The following is a 20,085-nucleotide window of genomic DNA, read 5'->3' as shown; positions in this document are numbered from 1 at the left end:
GCTATCAATAGTCTGTCTGTGTTAGCACTTATAATAACAATATCACTCATATTTGGTTCATTTTCAGGTCAGGACATGTAAATAAAGTATTGTTGCTGGATGTTTTTAGAGAGTATAATGAGAGGAGCCTCCGTCTGTTCACTCAATTGTTGGATATTTATTTACCATTTCAAAATAAAAGCATATGTGTTCTTGTCTTACATAAGGATTGCACATTTTGTATAATGTTTGCATATTTCCAGTATGACTGCCCTAATAATATGGTCAGAGTGCAGAAGTGTTACTTCACTGACGTCAATCTCCGGAAATAGACAAAGATATTCGGAGCAGAATATTTAAAACTGCCGACTGAATTTGTGGCATTTTGTGATGTTGAGAAGATATTTTTACGTACTTTGCAGCTTGTAAATACAATCAAATATGGGTTGATTGATAGATAAAGTCAACTTGTTTTTCCACTCTACTGATACTTGAACTAAAATATTGAATTAGTGTTGTATATGAACCAAGAAGAGGTCAAATCAATGAAATGTTGGTTGCCTACAAACAAAGATGGCGGCAGACTGGAAGACGGTGCAGTGGCGTGACCATTTCTCTCCCACAATAAACCAAGAAGGACGCAGTACCTTCATGTGGATCCAGCCAGGTGGGAAGACAACACTGAACAGGTGTGTCACCAATCACACCCCGCCTGCCGTTAGCTGCTAAGCCGTTAGCGATGACGTCACTGTGAGCAAAGAAAGTTCTCTCTGTGAGGAGGTAGTTCTCTCTCTCAGTGAGGAGGTAGTTCTCTCTCTCGGTGAGGAGGTAGTTCTCTCTCTCAGTGAGGAGGTAGTTCTCTCTCTCAGTGAGGAGGTAGTTCTCTCTCAGTGAGGAGGTAGTTCTCTCTCTCAGTGAGGAGGTAGTTCTCTCTCAGTGAGGAGGTAGTTCTCTCTCGGTGAGGAGGTAGTTCTCTCTCAGTGAGGAGGTAGTTCTCTCTCTCAGTGAGGAAGTAGTTCTCTCTTAGTGAGGAGGTAGTTCTCTCTCAGTGAGGAGGTAGTTCTCTCTCTGTGAGGAGGTAGTTCTCTCTCTGTGAGGAGGTAGTTCTCTCTCAGTGAGGAGGTAGTTCTCTCTCGGTGAGGAGGTAGTTCTCTCTCTCAGTGAGGAGGTAGTTCTCTCTCGGTGAGGAGGTAGTTCTCTCTCAGTGAGGAGGTAGTTCTCTCTCAGTGAGGAGGTAGTTCTCTCTCAGTGAGGAGGTAGTTCTCTCTCAGTGAGGAGGTAGTTCTCTCTCAGTGAGGAGGTAGTTCTCTCTCGGTGAGGAGGTAGTTCTCTCTCTCAGTGAGGAGGTAGTTCTCTTGACTCAGAGAAGTGTGTGCATCTCCGTGTGGAAGCAAAAGTCCTCTGATCTCACCTTCTAAGAGCTAGCGTTCTTTAGGAATTGTTGTTGTTTTTATCTGGACTTGAACCTCCTCTCAGGCATTCTAAGAAGGTCTAAGATTCTAAGAATTTGTCTACTCTTTGAACCAAGAATCTTGAGGACGAGACGTGGAAATGTCAAAGTGAAATCTCCTCAATTGAGGAAATAAGTTGACCTTGGTGGTGCTGGTCCTAAGGTGGTGATGTAATCCTGGGCTGCTATTTGGGACTGAAGATGTTCACCTGCTCTTTCCAATCACCTCCAGCGTGGCGGTGGGCTGACCTTCTCAGGAGAAGGCCATCATGATGTGTTGTGAAAAGGTTAGGTGTGATGGACAGAATGTGAGCTGTGCTCACTTCATATTTCACCTGGGAGATGCTCTCCTGGTTCCACCAGTGGACCTGGCTGGCCCACGTCCACTCTTGTCCGTGATTGATGCTCCCTCATCTCATGTGGGGATCAGATCCTGTTTTCAAGTCCACATCTGCACCTGCAAATAATGACAATCTTCTCAAATAATCATCTCAATATTCATCTTTTAAAAAGTCTCTTCTATCTAAGTCATGTTGTATGAAACATCTTTTTGTACACAACATTTTTACATACTCATTTGTTATACACTGTTTTTTTTTACACTGAATTTTTTTAGAGCATAATTTTCCAGGGATTGTTTATACACTACATTTATACACACCGATGTCTTTATACACTGAACTTTTATACACTCTTTTTTACCCACTCAATTTTGGATTATTTTTTTTCACTGATTTTTTATACTCGTTTTTTACACACTGAGTACATGGATTTTTTTACACACTGATTAGTTATACACAAAATGTTTACACACTGATTTGTTTTACACTGATTTTTTGTTTTTACAGTGTAATTTTACACTGATTTCTTTATACACAGAAATTTACACACTGAACTTGTATACACTGTTTTTACCCACTGAATTGTTTATTTTTTTATACTGATTTTTTACACACCAAAATTTTACATACTGATTTTTTTACACACTAAATTTTTACATGGATTTTTTACACTGATTTTTTACACATACTGAATTTTTACACACTGAGTGTTTACATACTGATTTTTTACACTCTGAAATATTACATGGATTTTTACACTGAATTTTTACACACTGATTTGTTATACACTGATTTTTTTACACTGAATTTTTACATACTGACTTTTTCACACTGAATTTTTTTTTACAGTGTAATTTTACACTGCTTTTTTTTAAAATACACTACATTTTCTACACACTGATGTCTTTATACACATAATTGTACACACTGAACTTCTGAATTTTTTTTACACTGATTTTTTTATACAACAATTTTTTACGCACTGATTTGTTTTTTACGCTGAGATTTTACATGGATTTTTTTACACTAAATTTTTACATACTGGTTTTTGTTATACACTGAAATTTGACACATTGATTTGTTACACACTGATGTTTTTACACTGACTTTTTTTACAGTGTAATTTTACACTGATTTCTTTATACACAGAATTTTACACACTGAACTTTTATACACTGTTTTTACCCACTGAATTGTTTATTTTTTTACACACCGAAATTTTACATACTGATTTTTTTACACACTACATTTTTACATTAATTTTTTACAGTGATTTTTTACACACTGAATTTTTACACACTGAATGTTTACATACTGATTTTTTACACTCTGAAATATAACACGGATTTTTACACTGAATTTTTACACACTGATTTATTTTACACTGATTTTTTTACACACTGAATTTTTACATACTGACTTTTTCACACTGAATTTATTTTACAGTGTATTTTGACACTGCTTTTTTTTAATACACTACATTTCTACACACTGATGTCTTTATACACATAATTGTACACACTGAACTTCTGAATTTGTTTTACACTGATTTTTTTTATACAACAAATTTTTACGCACTGATTTGTTTTTTACGCTGAGATTTTACATGGATTTTTTACACTAAATTTTTTACATACTGATTTTTGTTATACACTGAAATTTGACACATTGATTTGTTACACACTGATGTTTTTACACTGACTTTTTTTACAGTGTAATTTTACACTGATTTTTTATACACTACATTTATACACACTGATTTCTTTATACACAGAATTTTACACACTGAACTTTTATACACTGTTTTTACCCACTGAATTTGTTATTCTTTTTACACTGATTTTTTACGCCAAAATTTTACATACTGATTTTTTTACACATTAAATTTTTACATTAATTTTTTACAGTGACTTTTTACACATACTGAATTTTTACATACAGATTTTTTACACTCTGAAATATTACATGGATTTTTACACTGAATTTTTACATACTGATTTTTTACACTGATTTTTTACACACTGAATTTTTACATACTGACTTTTTCACGCTGAATTTTTTTTACAGTGTAATTTTACACTACTTTTTTTAATACACTACATTTCTACACACTGATGTCTTTATACACATAATTGTACACACTGAACTTCCGAATTTGTTTTACACTGTTTTTTTTATACAACAAATTTTTACGCACTGATTTGTTTTTTACGCTGAGATTTTACATGGATTTTTTACACTAAATCTTTACATACTGATTTTTTTATACACTGAAATTTGACACATTGATTTGTTACACACTGATGTTTTTACACTGACTTTTTTTACAGTGTAATTTTACACTGATTTTTTTTATACACTACATTTATACACACTGATTTCTTTATACACATAATTTTACACACTGAACTTGTATACACTGTTATTAAAAACTGAATTTTTTTTTTACACTGATTTTTTATGCACTGATTTTTTTTTACGCTGAATTTTTACACGCTTAATTTTTACATACTGATTTTTTTATATACTGAATTAGATTTGTTTTACACTGAATTTTTATACACTGATTTTTTTATACACCACATTTACTGATGTTTTTATACACTGAATTGTTGATATTTTTTGTGTACATTTTTACATTGATTTTTTTACACACTGATTTTTGACACTGCATTTTTACACAATTAATTTTTATACACTGAATTTTTACACTGTAATTTTACACACTGATTTTACACACTGATTCTTTCAGACATTGTTTGGGACAAGCGGTAGAAAATGGATGGATGGATGTTTTTTTACACACTGATTTTTTTACACTGAATTTTACAAACTGATTCTTTTATTCTCTGAATTTTTTACACTGATTTTTTTATGCTCTGAATCTTATGCACAGATTATTTACACTGAATCTTTATACACATTTGTATATATTACATTTTTACACACCATTTCTTATACACTGAAATTGTATGGATTGATTTTTTTATACACTGATTTATTTTTACACTGAATTTTTGATTTGTTTACACTGAATGTTTACAGATAATTTTACACTGATTTTTTACACACTGATTTTTACAGACTGAATTTTTATACACTGATTTTTTCTGCACTGAATGTTAACACTTTTTTTTGACACCGATTTTTTACACAGTTTTATTTACTCTGAATATTTTTACACTGAAATTTTACACACTAATTTTATACACTGTTTTTGACACACTGATTTTTTTTTATAAACTGAAATTGTACACTTGTTTTTTACACTGAATTTTATACATTGTTTTTTTTACACACTGATTTTGATCAAATAGGATAAAATACTTTTGAAATAACACTTGCAGATTAAATAGTTGTAAATAAAATGTTTGTAGATAAAATTACATGGAGATAAAATACTGAGAAACAAAAAAACTGTACATAAAACACCTGCAGATAAAACACCTGTAGATAAAACACCTGTAGATAGTTGTAAAAAAAAAAAAAAATAAAAAAAAAATTCTTGTAGATAAAATATTTGGAGATTTAAAAAAAAAACTTGTAGATAAATACTTGTAGAGAGAATACTAGTGGACCAAATACTTGGAGATCAAATACTAAATAAGTATGTGTGACTAAATACTTAAGTATGCTGGAAGTGGTTCCAGGCAGCAACCATGTTGCAAATACTATGATGGAGGTTTGAGGAAGAAGGAGAAAGGAAACAAGTGAGGAAGAAGAAAGGAAACGTGAGGAAGAAGGAGAAAGGAAACAAGTGAGGAAAGAGAAAGGAAACAAGTGAGGAAGGTGAAAGGAAACGAGTGAGGAAGGTGAAAGGAAATGAGTGAGGAAGAAGGAGAAAGGAAACGTGAGGAAGAAGGAGAAAGAAAACAAATGAGGAAAGAGAAAGGAAACAAGTGAGGAAGGTGAAAGGAAACAAGTGAGGAAGAAGGAGAAAGGAAACAAATGAGGAACGAGAAAGGAAACAAGTGAGGAAGAAGAAAGGAAACAAGTGAGGAAGAAGGAGAAAGGAAACACGTGAGGAAAGAGAAAGGAAACAAGTGAGGAAGGTGAAAGGAAACGAGTGAGGAAGGTGAAAGGAAACGAGTGAGGAAGAAGGAGAAAGGAAACAAGTGAGGAAGAAGGAGAAAGAAAACAAATGAGGAAAAAGAAAGGAAACAAGTGATGAAGGTGAAAGGAAACAAGTGAGGAAGAAGGAGAAAGGAAACAAGTGAAGAAGGAGAAAGGAAACAAGTGAGGAAGAAGGAGAAAGGAAACGTGAGGAAGAAGGAGAAAGAAAACAAGTGAGGAAGGTGAGAGGAAACGAGTGAGGAAGGTGAAAGGAAACGAGTGAGGAAGAAGGAGAAAGGAAACAAGTGAGGAAGAAGGAGAAAGAAAACAAATGAGGAAAGAGAAAGGAAACAAGTGATGAAGGTGAAAGGAAACAAGTGAGGAAGAAGGAGAAAGGAAACAAGTGAAGAAGGAGAAAGGAAACAAGTGAGGAAGAAGGAGAAAGGAAACGTGAGGAAGAAGGAGAAAGAAAACAAGTGAGGAAGGTGAAAGGAAACGAGTGAGGAAGGTGAAAGGAAACGAGTGAGGAAGAAGGAGAAAGGAAACAAGTGAGGAAGAAAGAGAAAGGAAACGTGAGGAAGAAGGAGAAAGAAAACAAATGAGGAAAGAGAAAGGAAACAAGTGAGGAAGGTGAAAGGAAACAAGTGAGGAAGAAGGAGAAAGGAAACAAGTGAGGAAGAAGGAGAAAGGAAACAAGTGAGGAAGAAGGAGAAAGGAAACATGGAAGGAAGGAAAAAGGAAACATGTGAGGAAGGTGAAAGGAAACAAGTGAGGAAGAAGGAGAAAGGAAACATGGAAGGAAGGAAAAAGGAAACGTGAGGAAGGTGAAAGGAAACAAGTGAGGAAGGTGAAAGGAAACAAGTGAGGAAGAAGGAGAAAGGAAACATGGAAGGAAGGAAAAAGGAAACGTGAGGAAGGTGAAAGGAAACAAGTGAGGAAGGAGAAAGGAAACCAGTGAGGAAGAAGGAGAAATGAAACATGGAAGGAAATAAAAAGGAAATGTGAGGAAGGAGAAAGGAAACAAGTGAGGAAGGTGAAAGGAAACATGTGTGGAAGGAGAAAGGAAACATGTGTGGAAGGAGAAAGGAAACAAGTGAGGAAGGTGAAAGGAAACAAGTGAGGAAGAAGAAGAAAGGAAACATGCAAGGAAAGAAAAAGGAAACGTGAGGAAGGATAAAGGAATCAAGTGAGGAAGAAGAAGAAAGGAAACATGCAAGGAAAGAAAAAGGAAACAAGTGAGGAAGGATAAAGGAAACAAGTGAGGACAGAGTGTGGCGATGGACATGCAGACGTGTGGAGAGTTAATTTGCATAAATTAGCATATTTCAAGCAGGACCAGCAGAGAAAGATTGTGATGTTGACATAACAACTTTGCTTTCTGTCAGAGTCAACAATGATGACTTTTTACCCTGGGGGCCACACATTGAACAATGAAAACATGCGGGGGCCACACATTGAACAATGAAATCATGCGGGGGCCACACATTGAACAATGAAAACATGCGGGGGCCACACATTGAACAATGAAAACATGCGGGGGCCACACATTGAACAATGAAAACATGCGGGGGCCACACATTAAACAATGAAAACATGTGGGGGCCACACATTGAACAATGAAAACATGCGGGGGCCACACATTGAACAATGAAAACATGCAGGGGCCACACATTGAATAATGAAAACATGCGGGGGCCACACATTGAATAATGAAAACATGCGGGGGCCACACATTGAACAATGAAAACATGCGGGGGCCACACATTGAACAATGAAATCATGCGGGGGCCACACATTGAACAATGAAGACATGCGGGGGCCACACATTGAACAATGAAAACATGCGGGGGCCACACATTGAACAATGAAAACATGCGGGGGACACACATTGAACAATGAAAACATGCGGGGGCCACACATTAAACAATGAAAACATGCGGGGGCCACACATTGAACAATGAAAACATGTGGGGGCCACACATTGAACAATGAAAACATGCGGGGGCCACACATTGAACAATGAAAACATGTGGGGGCCACACATTGAACAATGAAAACATGCGGGGGCCACACATTGAACAATGAAAACATGCGGGAGCCACACATTGAACAATGAAAACATGCAGGGGCCACACATTGAACAATGAAAACATGCGGGGGCCACACATTGAACAATGAAAACATGTGGGGGCCACACATTGAACAATGAAAACATGCGGGGGCCACACATTGAACAATGTAAACATGCGGGGGCCACACATTGAACAATGAAAACATGCGGGGGCCACACAATGAACAATGAAAATAAAACATATTAGTTTTGTTTTTTCATCTACAGATCAACTTCAGATCAATCTCTCAATATAAAGTTATTATTATTATTATTATTATTATTATTTTATAATCATTTGTATGCCTTTTTGTTGAAGAAAACTGTTTTGAGGACAAAGAAACATCTTAAGCAACTAATTGGAATATTTCATGTGAAGTCATTGGAGCCCAAAAAGGTCAAATATTCATCAAATCTATTTTAATTACATTTTGAGTGATGACAGTTTATAAAAGTGTAAAAAAAAGTCATATTTTATTTATTTATAACACTTGAATTTCAGATTCATCCATTAATTATAAGTGTTTATTATTTTATGTTTTTTGGTAGGTTTTTTTGCAAAAATATGCAATATTTTTAACAAAAAATATGTCAATATTTGATGTGAAGTAATTGGAGTCTTGTCTTGTCAATAATTCATAACAACATTCATTTTGATTCATTATTATTTTGTATTCATTCATTATTATTTTTTTGTTTATTTTTGTGTTATTATTTTACTAAAGAAAACTTTGTTTTTATGACAAACAAACAAAATATGCAACATTCCCCCCCCCAAAAAAAATATACATTGGAATATTTCATGTGAAGTAATTGGAGCCTAAATAGGTCAATAATTCGCGAAATTGATTTTAATTCAATATTATTTTGAGTTATGACAGTTTAAAAAAAATCTACTGAACATTTCGAGGACTCAACTTATAAAAGTGTAAAAAAATATATATTTTTATTTTTATTTATTTTTTTTTTTTAGTTTCAACACTTACATTTCTAGGTCAACTTCAGATCCATCCATTGGTTCTAATGTTCTATTATTTTATTTGTATTTTTTTATTTTTATAAAATTGCACGTTCTCTTGCAAAAATATGCAATATTTTCCCCAAAAAATGTTTCAAAGTGTAATATTTGATGTGAAGTAATTGGAGCCTTAAATAAGTCAATAATTCATAACAATATTGATTTTGATTCATTATTATTTTGTATTATTTATTATTATTATTTTGCCTGGCAGTTTTGTGTTATTAGCGTCAACATTGCAACTTTTACATTTCACCTTTTTCCATCTTTTTTCTCTCCGTAATGGTTATTTTAGAATGTGCCGTGGGCCCCAAATGGCCCCGGGGCCGCACTTTGGACACGCCTGTGCTAAATGTCTGCGTGCCTGCTAGCAGGGACTGACTTCATGTGATCTATCAAAGCTGAAAGTATTTGATCTGGTGTGTGTAAGCGGAGTGCAGAGTGGCACAGTTAGGCACAAACGGCCAACATATTTCTTCTTTCATCTTGTTTTGTGGGAAAGTGAGAAGAAAGAAAGTTGACGCTGGCTAAATGTGTGCTAATTATGCTTTCTAATTTGTGCCCGACAAACTCTTTCATTACGGCGTTGATTGACGGCCTCGGGGGTCAAAGGGCATCCGCGTGTGGCCAATATTCCCAAAGGCAATTTCCCCCAAAAGGAAAAGTTGTAATGAAAGCAGGATGATGAAGGAGCGTGAGAGGCAAGATGGCGTGTGTCGCCTAGGTTACGTCCTGGGGGAGTCACACTAATAAACGTCCCCCACTTCCTTCCTCTCCTGCAAAGATTTCTTTCATGTTGCTGATCCTCACATTCAACACTCAGGAATAATATTTATACCAATTAAACATTCTTTCATACTCTCTCTCTCCATGACCCAAACAATGGAACTGATCAACTGACCTCTCCACAAAAGTGACAACAACCTGCCTGCTTGTTGCTGGACTCTTGGGAGAAGTGGAGGTTGTCTACCTGCTGACTGGACATCACACCTGTACACCACCAACACAACACATCACATCATGTGCTGACTGGACATACATATATATATATATATATATATATATATATATATATATATATATATATATATATATATATATATGTGTGTGTGTGTGTGTGAAAAAAAATCACAAGACTATTTCATCTCTACAGGCCTGTTTCATGAGGGGTTCCCTCAATCATCAGGAGATTTTAATGGAAGCATTCACATACCATGGTTTATATAGGGCACAGAGTGGGTGGGTACAGGCTGGCGTAGGGGCGTGGTGATTGGCTCATGTGTTACCTAGGAGGTGTTTCCGTCTGTGGCGGCATGCTGATACAATTTCGCTGCGCTTGTTGAGGGATGACAGGTCTGGACGGTAAATAATAAACAGTTTCTCTTTCAAGCATAGGTTGCATCTTTTATTACCACTATTGTAAGGTGTGCTGGATGCAAGAATTTGCCATGTTATTGAATATTCAACATTATTGTCTTTGAGGTCCCAAATGTGTTTGCTGAGTTCTGTGGTATTCCGCAGGTTTTTGTTCCTGAAAGAAGCCTTGTGATTGTTCCATCTGGTTTTGAATTCTCCCTCGGTTAATCCTACATATGTGTCGGATGTGTTAATGTCCTTGCGTGTTACCTTAGATTGGTAAACAACTGATGTTTGTAAGCACCCCCCGTTGAGAGGGCAATCAGGTTTCTTGCGGCAGTTGCAGCCTTTGTTGGTTTTGGGGTCGCTCTGTCCGGGGGCCGACGGCTCATTTGCAATTGTTTTGTTGTGGTTTGAGATGATTTGTCGTATATTGTTCATACATCTGTAGCTTAATTTAATGTTGTTCTTGTTGAATACTTTTCTTAGGGTGTTGCCTTTGGGGAAGTGTTTGTCAATCAGACTGAGGAATTTGTGTCCAATGTTAGTTGAGACGTTTTTGCTGTACGGGGGGTTGTACCAGATGATGTTGTTTCGTTTTCTGTTCTTTTTTGGTTGGTTTCCTGGCGTGGGTTCATAGGTGAGGGTGAAATTGTATCCGCTTTCATCAAGGGCTTTTTGGTACGGGGGGGTTGCTTGGTCAAATTCAGCTTTGCTAGATGACAGCATCGATAGCCTTTTATTAATTCCGGTAGGTATTCTTTTCGTGGTGGTGGGTGGGTGGTTGCTGTCATGGTGCACGTATTGGAGTGTTGTGTTGGATTTCGTGAATGGTTGGTAGCTGTTATTTCTCAGGTTGAAAGTGACGTCGAGGAAATATATACCGTCCAGACCTGTCATGCCTCAACAAGCGCAGCGAAATTGTATCAGCATGCCGCCACAGACAGAAACACCTCCTAGGTAACACATGAGCCAATCACCACGCCCCTACGCCAGCCTGTACCCACCCACTCTGTGCCCTATATAAACCATGGTATGTGAATGCTTCCATTAAAATCTCCTGATGATTGAGGGAACCCCTCATGAAACAGGCCTGTAGAGATGAAGTAGTCTTGTGATTTTTTTTCCCCACACATACATATATTGCGCTCTACTACGGTATCGAGCACTATTTTTTGGATAACCTTATTAAGACATATATATATATATATATATATATATATATATATATATATATATATATAGTGTCTTTATGTATATTCTGCAGTCGTTGTTGTGCTGACAGCAGTGCGGGCGAGGAAGAGACTCAAAGCAAAGAAGAAGATGAAACATTCATTACTTGATCAGCTTTTAAAGACAATTTAATTGATTATAAACAATCTTCTGGTGGTTCAATCATCTTTCTGCTTGTCGTGGAGCTCCACTGCCCTCTAGTGGCCACTTTAAACTAGCTCCACTGCCCTCTAGTGGCCACTTTAAACTTGCATTTATTTTAACCTTCGTCACCCGGGAATCTCTTTTTATATATTATAATTAATATTTCATAACTTTTATGTGCTTTGTGGGCCATTCTTAATGTGATATATTTTGTGAAAATTCGTATTTATGTGAAATATTTTAATTAATCCATATCCACAATACATATTTTTAAATGTTTTCATCTATGTTTGTACGAATAAACCTGTCTTTAAAAAAGTATTACTCCTCTACTCACTTCATCACTAAAAACATTTTAAAACCTGAGAAGGATTTCATCAAATATTAACGCACACAATAATTTCAAAATAAAATACCGAAAGCATCCAGCAGGGGGCACTGTATCGGAAGTGGGTTGCAGGGTGACGTCAATTTAAAGAGCACTTCACTTCAAAACAAAACACACATTTGTGTCATGTGTCGTAAAAAGCAGCTCCTACTTATTTTAAATCATTAAAACAGTTTATTGCACATTATTAGCGCTGATAATAGGAGTTTTTACGGGTGTAATTCTCTATTAGTGGTGGAGAATTAACGCAGCAGCCAAGTCACGTTTCTTACTTTGAAGTTTCTCTTTGCGTGTTACTTCCGCTCGAAGCTGCAGGATTCAAGAAAAAGACGAGAAGACAAAAAAGGCGACAATAAAGACCAGCTTTATTTCATTTGCACAGATAAAAAAAAAAAACATTTTAGCGCTAAATCTCAGCATCCGTCATGAAGTTTGAAGGCGATAAAAATGAGAAATGTCGCCGCCTCGAGAGCGTTGTCAGAACGACCACGACTTTTATTTTGTAACTTTGCATTGGCAACATCCGTCAGTCATCTTCAGTGTTAGAACACGTGGAAAACGTTCAAGCAGCAGTACAAAACTCTTGTTCTGTAGCTACTGAACGCTCATGCTAACATTTGTGTTACATCTTTTTTTAAATAAACATTTTGTACAACTAGCACCGGTGCTAATGCTAACGCTACATTAGCGAATGGTCCTGGCTGGTCCGTAGTCGTTCTTGTTACGTAGCGATAAAGAATAGTGGCGTCATAGCGATGAGTACGTGGTCCTGCTGTAGTCGTCGAAGTGAGGTATGGAACATTCCGCGAAGAAGTTGGAGAAGGCCAAGGAGCACAGCGCGTTGTCGTCCACGGCTGCGGCCTCCGGGTGGCAGTAGAGCGCAGGCTGGGCGGCGGCCGTCCGCAGGCTCTCCGGGAGCTTCCTGGCGAGCGGAGGCGAGCAGCTAGTCCACGGCTCAGAGTACACGAGACCCCCGGCGAAGTGGTGGGCGTCGTGAGCGGCCAGCTCCAGGCCCGCCACGTCCGTCTGCCCCCGTGCGGGCTGGAAGAGTTCTTGCTCGACCGACACGTTGCCGTAGTCTGGTCCCAGCAGCTCGAAGAAGTCGGCGGCCTCCGGGTTGGAGCGCTCCAGGTCCCTCAACGACATCCCCGACAAGGCGGGGGCCACGGTGGAGCAGTTGGCGGGCTCTGTGAAGAAGGAGGGCGGCAAGTTGCGATGGCGCAGGGGCGGCTTCTTGGCGTCCTTGGCGGGGCCGAAGAGCGCGGCCAGGCTGCGGCTCTGCATGCTGGCCTGGACACCTTCGCGCTTGGGGAGGGTCTTGCTTTGGCCTGCCGGCTGGACGGAGGACCCTGGGCCCTTGCCCGCCGCGTCGGGGGAGAGGATGCCGGTGCACCTCTTGATCTGCTTCTGTAGGTACTTGCGATGGTTGACTTTCCTCTTGGACTTGACTGGCTTGTCCAAGGCCAGCTTGATGTTGCTAGAGGCCGAGTCCATGAAGCTCAGGAGCTCCCTGGTGGTCTCCCTGTAGTCCTCCTCCTTCTCTGCCTCGCCCAGGAGACCCCCGTCCGGACTTTTGTCCACGTCGTACTCCGTCACGCAGCCCGGGAAGCAGAAATTCATGAACGGCGGGTTCATGACGGCCATTCCTGTCCTCCTACCCCTGCGGCGGCCGCCCGGATCCCGCAAAGTCCCTCAGAGCATGTTCCCTCCTGACGCCGGCGCACATTTCCAAGCTGGAGTGAGGAGCTCTGCAGCGGGCGAGGGGATCTTTCAGGGGGCCGGACTCCCCGCAGACGGGGAGGGGCGTTGGAAGTTTAACTCTTTCCCCGCCCACCTGCGTCCTTCAGCAGAACTTCTCCTGGACTTTCAGCAACTCTTTACAGTAGCGAGAGAGGCCTCCTGCCGTGGGAAAATATTTGCTTCCAAACAGAAAGATCTCCCTCCACGCGGACCTAAGTCCATTTCTGGCCAGTGGGAATGTGACAAGTATTATGGGCTGCCTCTGACAAAAAGCCCTACAGGGTCTAAATAGCCCCCTTTCTCCCGCCGCCGCGCTGAAAAGAGTCTTTGTTGCACAGATTCATTAAAGTGCACCTCACAGCCCCGCAGTAAAATCATGAAGAGGCCGTTTGACTGGAAGAGATGCTGAATGGAAGAGCCAGCGAGTGCCAGGAGAGAGCCGGCCGGACTTTGACCGGGCCTCGGCGGGGAGTCTTGGCAGGAAGTGCTTCTGCCAGGAAACTGAAAGGGGCCGCCATGTTGCCGGCAGAGTTTCAAGGCGCTCAAAGACGCGCTTCCGCTACTTTGATCTTTGCTCAAGGACTCAGGCAGTAGAAAATGGATGAAATGAAGTGAAAGCAACTTCAGACTCTCGTTATTTGTAGAAATTATTATGAACCTTTCTGATGAAAGTTTGGCACCATGCCACGCCCACATCCTGTCATTCTTTTGTAGTCTGACATCACTCAATGAAATGTCTGTCACTGATCACCTCCAGTGCAGAAAGGAGAGTTCCGCCCACTACAAATAGGTAAGAACAGGAACCGCCCCAATCCAATCCAATCCACTTTAGCACATTTAAACAACACAAATGTTTCCAAAGTGCTGCACAACAATATTAAAAACAATATTCAAATATTATCTTTAGCTCCACCAATGACTGAATAAAAACAAAAAATAAATATGATTAAAAACTATTTTAAAAGGGAAAACCCAATTAAAACAGTAAATAGAAATCAAAATGTATAAAAACAACAGAGGAGCACACAACTCACGTAGTGTTAAAAGCCAAAGAATAAAAGTGGGTCTTAAGACGAGACTTAAAAGAGTCCACTGTGGGAGCAGTTGGAACATGGAGGGGCAGAATGTTCCAGAGCTTAGGGCCGACCACAGAGAAGGCCCTGTCTCCCCTGGTTTTAAGTCTGGTCTTGGGCACCACGAGCTGGACCTCAGAGCACGCGCAGGAGTGCACATTTGGATGAGGTCTGAGATATACTGAGGTGCCAGTCCATGTAAAGCTTTAAAAACAAACAGCAAGGTTTTAAAATGAACAGGGAGCTTGTGCAAACTCTGAAGAATTGGGTCACTTCAGGGTGTCAACTTTATTCCTACCAGTTAGGATCAAGGTCTGCTTTTTGTGGAGTCCAGTTATTAACGTTCAGGGTTTTGTGGCCAAGCATCACAGCAAAGTTTGACGCCAGGCCACGCCCACATCTTACGGCATCGGCAAAATATATTTGCTATTTGTCATCACCTGTATGTGAAGTACCTGCAGTTTGAACTTTCCTGGAAATTCTAACTCTTCAACATCCAAACTATTCTTCCATTCATTCTACATTCTGTCAGCATTTCACTTCAACTTCACATTGGAGCATTCACACATCATCTAGCTGTTATTATGTATTTCTATTTAAAAAAATGCTTTGAATTCATATATTTGTATATATTTAAGTGAACATCATTTGCGATGACATGGAGAACATGTAATATTTCTTTCTATTTTGGCAGGAAACAAATACATTTAGTAAGAACATTTTTATTGATACATAATATTTCCAGGCTTTCGAGGGCCAAATAAAATGAAGTGGCGGGGCACATCTGGCCCCCGAGCCTTGAGTTTGACACCTGTAACAACACACTAAGTGAGGGCCCCTGGTGTGTGCTGGGTGTAGTTGTATCATCTGGCCCCGGGGCCTTGAGTTTGACACCTGTAACAACACACTAAGTGAGGGCCCCTGGTGTGTGCTGGGTGTAGTTGTATCATCTGGCCCCGGGGCCTTGAGTTTGACACCTGTAACAACACACTAAGTGAGGGCCCCTGGTGTGTGCTGGGTGTAGTTGTAGGTTAGCCACACAAATGAAGACGTTGCCCAGATGAAAATGTCAGGGAAATACAAACCCCGTTTCCATATGAGTTGGGAAATTGTGTTAGATGTAAATATAAACAGAATACAATGATTTGCAAATCCTTTTCAAGCCATATTCAGTTGAATATGCTACAAAGACAACATATTTGATGTTCAAACTCATAAACTTTATTTTGTTTTTGGCAAATAATCATTAACTTTGAATTTCATGGCTGCAACATGTGACAAAGTAGTTGGGAAAGGGCATGTTCACCACTGTGTTACATGGCCTTTCCTTTTAACAACACTCAATAAACGATTGGGAACTGAGGAAACTAATTGTTGAAGCTTTGAAAGTGGAATTTTTTCCCATTCTTGTTTTATGTAGAGCTTCAGTCGTTCAACAGTCCGGGGTCTCCGCTGTCGTATATTACGCTTCATAATGCGCCACACATTTTCGATGGGAGACAGGTCTGGACTGCAGGCGGACCAGGAAAGTACCCGCACTCTTTTTTTATGAAGCCACGCTGTTGTAACACGTGCTGAATGTGGCTTGCCATTGTCTTGCTGAAATAAGCAGGGGCGTCCATGGTAACGTTGCTTGGATGGCAATATATGTTGTTCCAAAACCTGTATGTACTTTTCAGCATTAATGGTGCCTTCACAGATGTGTAAGTTACCCATGCCTCGGGCACTAATGCACCCCCATACCATCACACATACTGGCTTTTGAACTTTGCGTCGATAACAGTCTGGATGGGTCGCTTCCCCTTTGGTCCGGATGACATGATGTCGAATATTTCCAAAAACTATTTGAAATGTGGACTCGTCAGACCACAGAACACTTTTCCACTTTGCATGAGTCCATCTTAGATGATCTCGAGCCCAGAGAAGCCGGCGGCGTTTCTGGGTGTTGTTGATAAACGACTTTCGCTTTGCATAGTAGAGCTTTAACTTGCACTTACAGATGTAGCGACCAACTGTATTTACTGACAGTGGTTTTCTGAAGTGTTCCTGAGCCCATGTGGTGATATCCATTAGATTGATGTCGGTTTTTGATACAGTGCCGTCTGAGGGATGGAAGGTCACGGTCATTCAATGTTGGTTTCCGGCCATGCCGCTTACGTGGAGTGATTTCTCCACATTCTCTGAACCTTTTGATGATATTATGGAGCGTAGATGTTGAAATCCCTACATTTCTTGCAATTGCACTTTGAGAAACGTTGTTCTTAAACTGTTTGACTATTTGCTCACGCAGTTGTGGACAAAGTGGTGACCCTCGCCCCATCCTTTCTTGTGAAAGACTGAGCATTTCATGGAATCTACTTTTATACCCAATCATGGCACCCACCTGTTCCCAATTAGCCTGCACACCTGTGGGATGTTCCAAATAAGTGTTTGATGAGCATTCCTCAACTTTATCAGTATTTATTGCCACCTTTCACAACTTCTTTGTCACGTGTTGCTGCCATCAAATTCTAAAGTTAATGATTATTTGCAAAAAAAAACAAAGTTTATGAGTTTGAACATCAAATATGTTGTCTTTGTAGCATATTCAACTGAATATGGCTTGAAAAGGATTTGCAAATCATTGTATTCTGTTTATATTTACATCTAACACCATTTCCCAACTCATATGGAAACAGGGTTTGTAAAATGCTTCCGGTCTGATGACAAGTCCCACCCTCCACTTTGGGGGTTGGGGCTGGTGGGTCATTGACATGGCGGAGCGTGACGCACACATCCCGGAAACAAGCCTGCGTTGTTGCATGGAGGCTGAAAGGGCGCGGGAGCGCGGGGTGGATGTCGGCCATCTTGTAAAAGAGTTTAAACATGCAGTGAAGTTTTAACATCATTATTATAACTTTCACCCTCTAAACATGATCCACTTATTCAGCAGTGTCCCCCCACATCTCTTCCTATGGTGTGTGTGTGTGTGTGTGTGTGTGTGTGTGTGTGTGTGTGTGTGTGTGTGTGTGTGTGTGTGTGTGTGTGTGTGTGTGTGTGTGTGGTCCCCCCCTCTGAGCCGCGACGCACTCCCACATTTGGCCTGCAGTGAATACTAACAGCAGAGTGATTGATGGCGGCTGTCAGGCAGCGAGTTGATGACCCCGCAGAGTCCTGAGAAAACTTCTTTAAAGGAAGGACTTTGGGTGGCGGGGTCCCCATCCTCGCCCCCCCACCCACCCCAGCACGCCCCCCGCAGTATATCTTGCAGACGACACGGGCGTCCAAAAAGTCTTGTGACAAAGCAGCGAGGATTTTGTGTGTGTGTGTGTGTGTGTGTGTGTGTGTGTGTGTGTGTGTGTGTGTGTGTGTGTGTGTGTGTGTGTGTGTGTGTGTGTGTGTGTGTACCAGCGACTGACTTCTTAGCTATCTGTGGGATGACTTAAAGGCACAGTACATGACAGACATGTTTGAGTGTGTGAAAGTGGTTACATGGCAGTTATTATGTCTGCCATCAGAGTTTAACAGCCAATGATGGAGGAATTTAATTTTTAATTATTATTAATTATATAAATAGTTTTAAGTAGACTGTCCATTTTACAGTAAAAACTTTACATTTACAAAATGTTACTGTAAAATAGTATTGTTGTTTTTCCATTTCTTACAACATTTTTCGGTAGATATAAAAACAGTATCACTGTTTTGTTTCTTGTTTTCTACAGAAAAATCTGGCAAGCTTAGTTGCCAGAATGTGACTAATAAATGTTTTTACAACATGGAAAAACACTACTACAAACCCCGTTTCCATATGAGTTGGGAAATTGTGTTAGATGTAAATATAAACGGAATACAATGATTTGCAAATCCTTTTCAAGCCATATTCAGTTGAATATGCTACAAAGACAACATATTTGATGTTCAAACTCATAAACAATTTTTTTTTTGCAAATAATCATTAACTTTAGAATTTGATGGCAGCAACACGTGACAAAGAAGTTGTGAAAGGTGGCAATAAATACTGATAAAGTTGAGGAATGCTCATCAAAGACTTATTTGGAACATCCCACAGGTGTGCAGGCTAATTGGGAACAGGTGGGTGCCATGATTGGGTATAAAAGCAGCTTCCATGAAATGCTCAGTCATTCACAAACAAGGATGGGGCGAGGGTCACCACTTTGTCAACAAATGCCTGAGCAAATTGTTGAACAGTTTAAGAAAAACCTTTCTCAAGCAGTTATTGCAAGGAATTTAGGGATTTCACCATCTATGCTCCGTAATATCATCAAAGGGTTCAGAGAATGTGGAGAAATCACTGCACGTAAGCAGCTAAGCCCGTGACCTTCCATCCCTCAGGCTGTATGTACTGCATCAACAAGTGACATCAGTGTGTAAAGGATATCACCACATGGGCTCAGGAACACTTCAGAAACCCACTGTCAGTAAATACAGTTTGTCGCTACATCTGTAAGTGCAAGTTAAAACTCTCCTATGCAAGGCGAAAACCGTCAATCAACAACACCCAGAAACGCCGTCGGCTTCGCTGGGCCTGAGCTCATCTAAGATGGACTGATACAAAGTGGAAAAGTGTTCTGTGGTCTGACGAGTCCACATTTCAAATTGTTTTTGGAAACTGTGGACGTCGTGTCCTCCGGGCCAAAGAGGAAAAGAACCATCCGGATTGTTTTAGGCGCAAAGTGTAAAAGGCAGCATGTGTGATGGTATGGGGGTGTATCAGTGCCCAAGACATGGGTAACTTACACATCTGTGAAGGCACCATTAATGCTGAAAGGTACATACAGCTTTTGGAGCAACATATGTTGCCATCCAAGCAACGCTATCATGGACGCCCCTGCTTATTTCAGCAAGACAATGCCAAGCCACGTGTTACATCAGCGTGGCTTCATAGTAAAAGAGTGCGGGTACTAGACTGGCCTGCCTGTAGTCCAGACCTGTCTCCCATTGAAAATGTGAAGCCTAAAATAGCAGAAGGGAGACCCCCGGACTGTTGAACAACTTAAGCTGTACATCAAGCAAGAATGGGAAAGAATTCCACCTGAGAAGCTTCAAAAATGTGTCTCCTCAGTTCCCAAACCTTTACTGAGTGTTGTTAAAAGGAAAGGCCATGTAACACAGTGGTGAACATGCCCTTTCCCAACTACTTTGTCACGTGGTGCAGCCATGAAATTCTAACTTAATTATTATTTGCAAAAAAAAAAATAAA

The 20,085-nt window shown here is 39.9% G+C and overlaps 2 protein-coding genes across 2 annotated transcripts in view; both read right to left on the bottom strand.

Annotated features, from left to right (window-relative positions):
- Nucleotides 1–1,586: 1,586 nt before the first annotated feature.
- prcp (prolylcarboxypeptidase (angiotensinase C)) overlaps nucleotides 1,587–20,085 on the bottom strand; it is a 38,484-nt gene continuing 19,985 nt past the window's right edge. The window contains exon 10 of the mRNA XM_061972167.2: nucleotides 1,587–1,886. Coding sequence (XP_061828151.1) covers nucleotides 1,840–1,886 — 47 coding nt within the window. The 3' untranslated portion in view covers nucleotides 1,587–1,839. The remainder of the gene's footprint in view (nucleotides 1,887–20,085) is intronic.
- fam181b (family with sequence similarity 181 member B) lies at nucleotides 12,431–15,311 on the bottom strand. The gene has a single exon (XM_061971964.1). The coding sequence runs from the start codon at nucleotides 13,714–13,716 to the stop codon at nucleotides 12,820–12,822; it is 897 nt and encodes a 298-aa protein (XP_061827948.1). The 5' UTR covers nucleotides 13,717–15,311; the 3' UTR covers nucleotides 12,431–12,819.

The sequence above is a fragment of the Nerophis lumbriciformis genome, linkage group LG17, assembly GCF_033978685.3.
Source record: "Nerophis lumbriciformis linkage group LG17, RoL_Nlum_v2.1, whole genome shotgun sequence".
NCBI classification, from domain to species: Eukaryota; Metazoa; Chordata; class Actinopteri; order Syngnathiformes; family Syngnathidae; genus Nerophis; species Nerophis lumbriciformis.
Note: the sequence above shows the minus strand (reverse complement) of the source record. Positions and strands in the feature narration are given on the sequence as shown.

What these genes read in the sequence shown, in the direction of transcription:
- fam181b (XM_061971964.1), bottom strand. Translation starts at nt 13,716, where the DNA reads ATGGCCGTCATGAACCCGCCGTTCATGAATTTCTGCTTCCCGGGCTGC.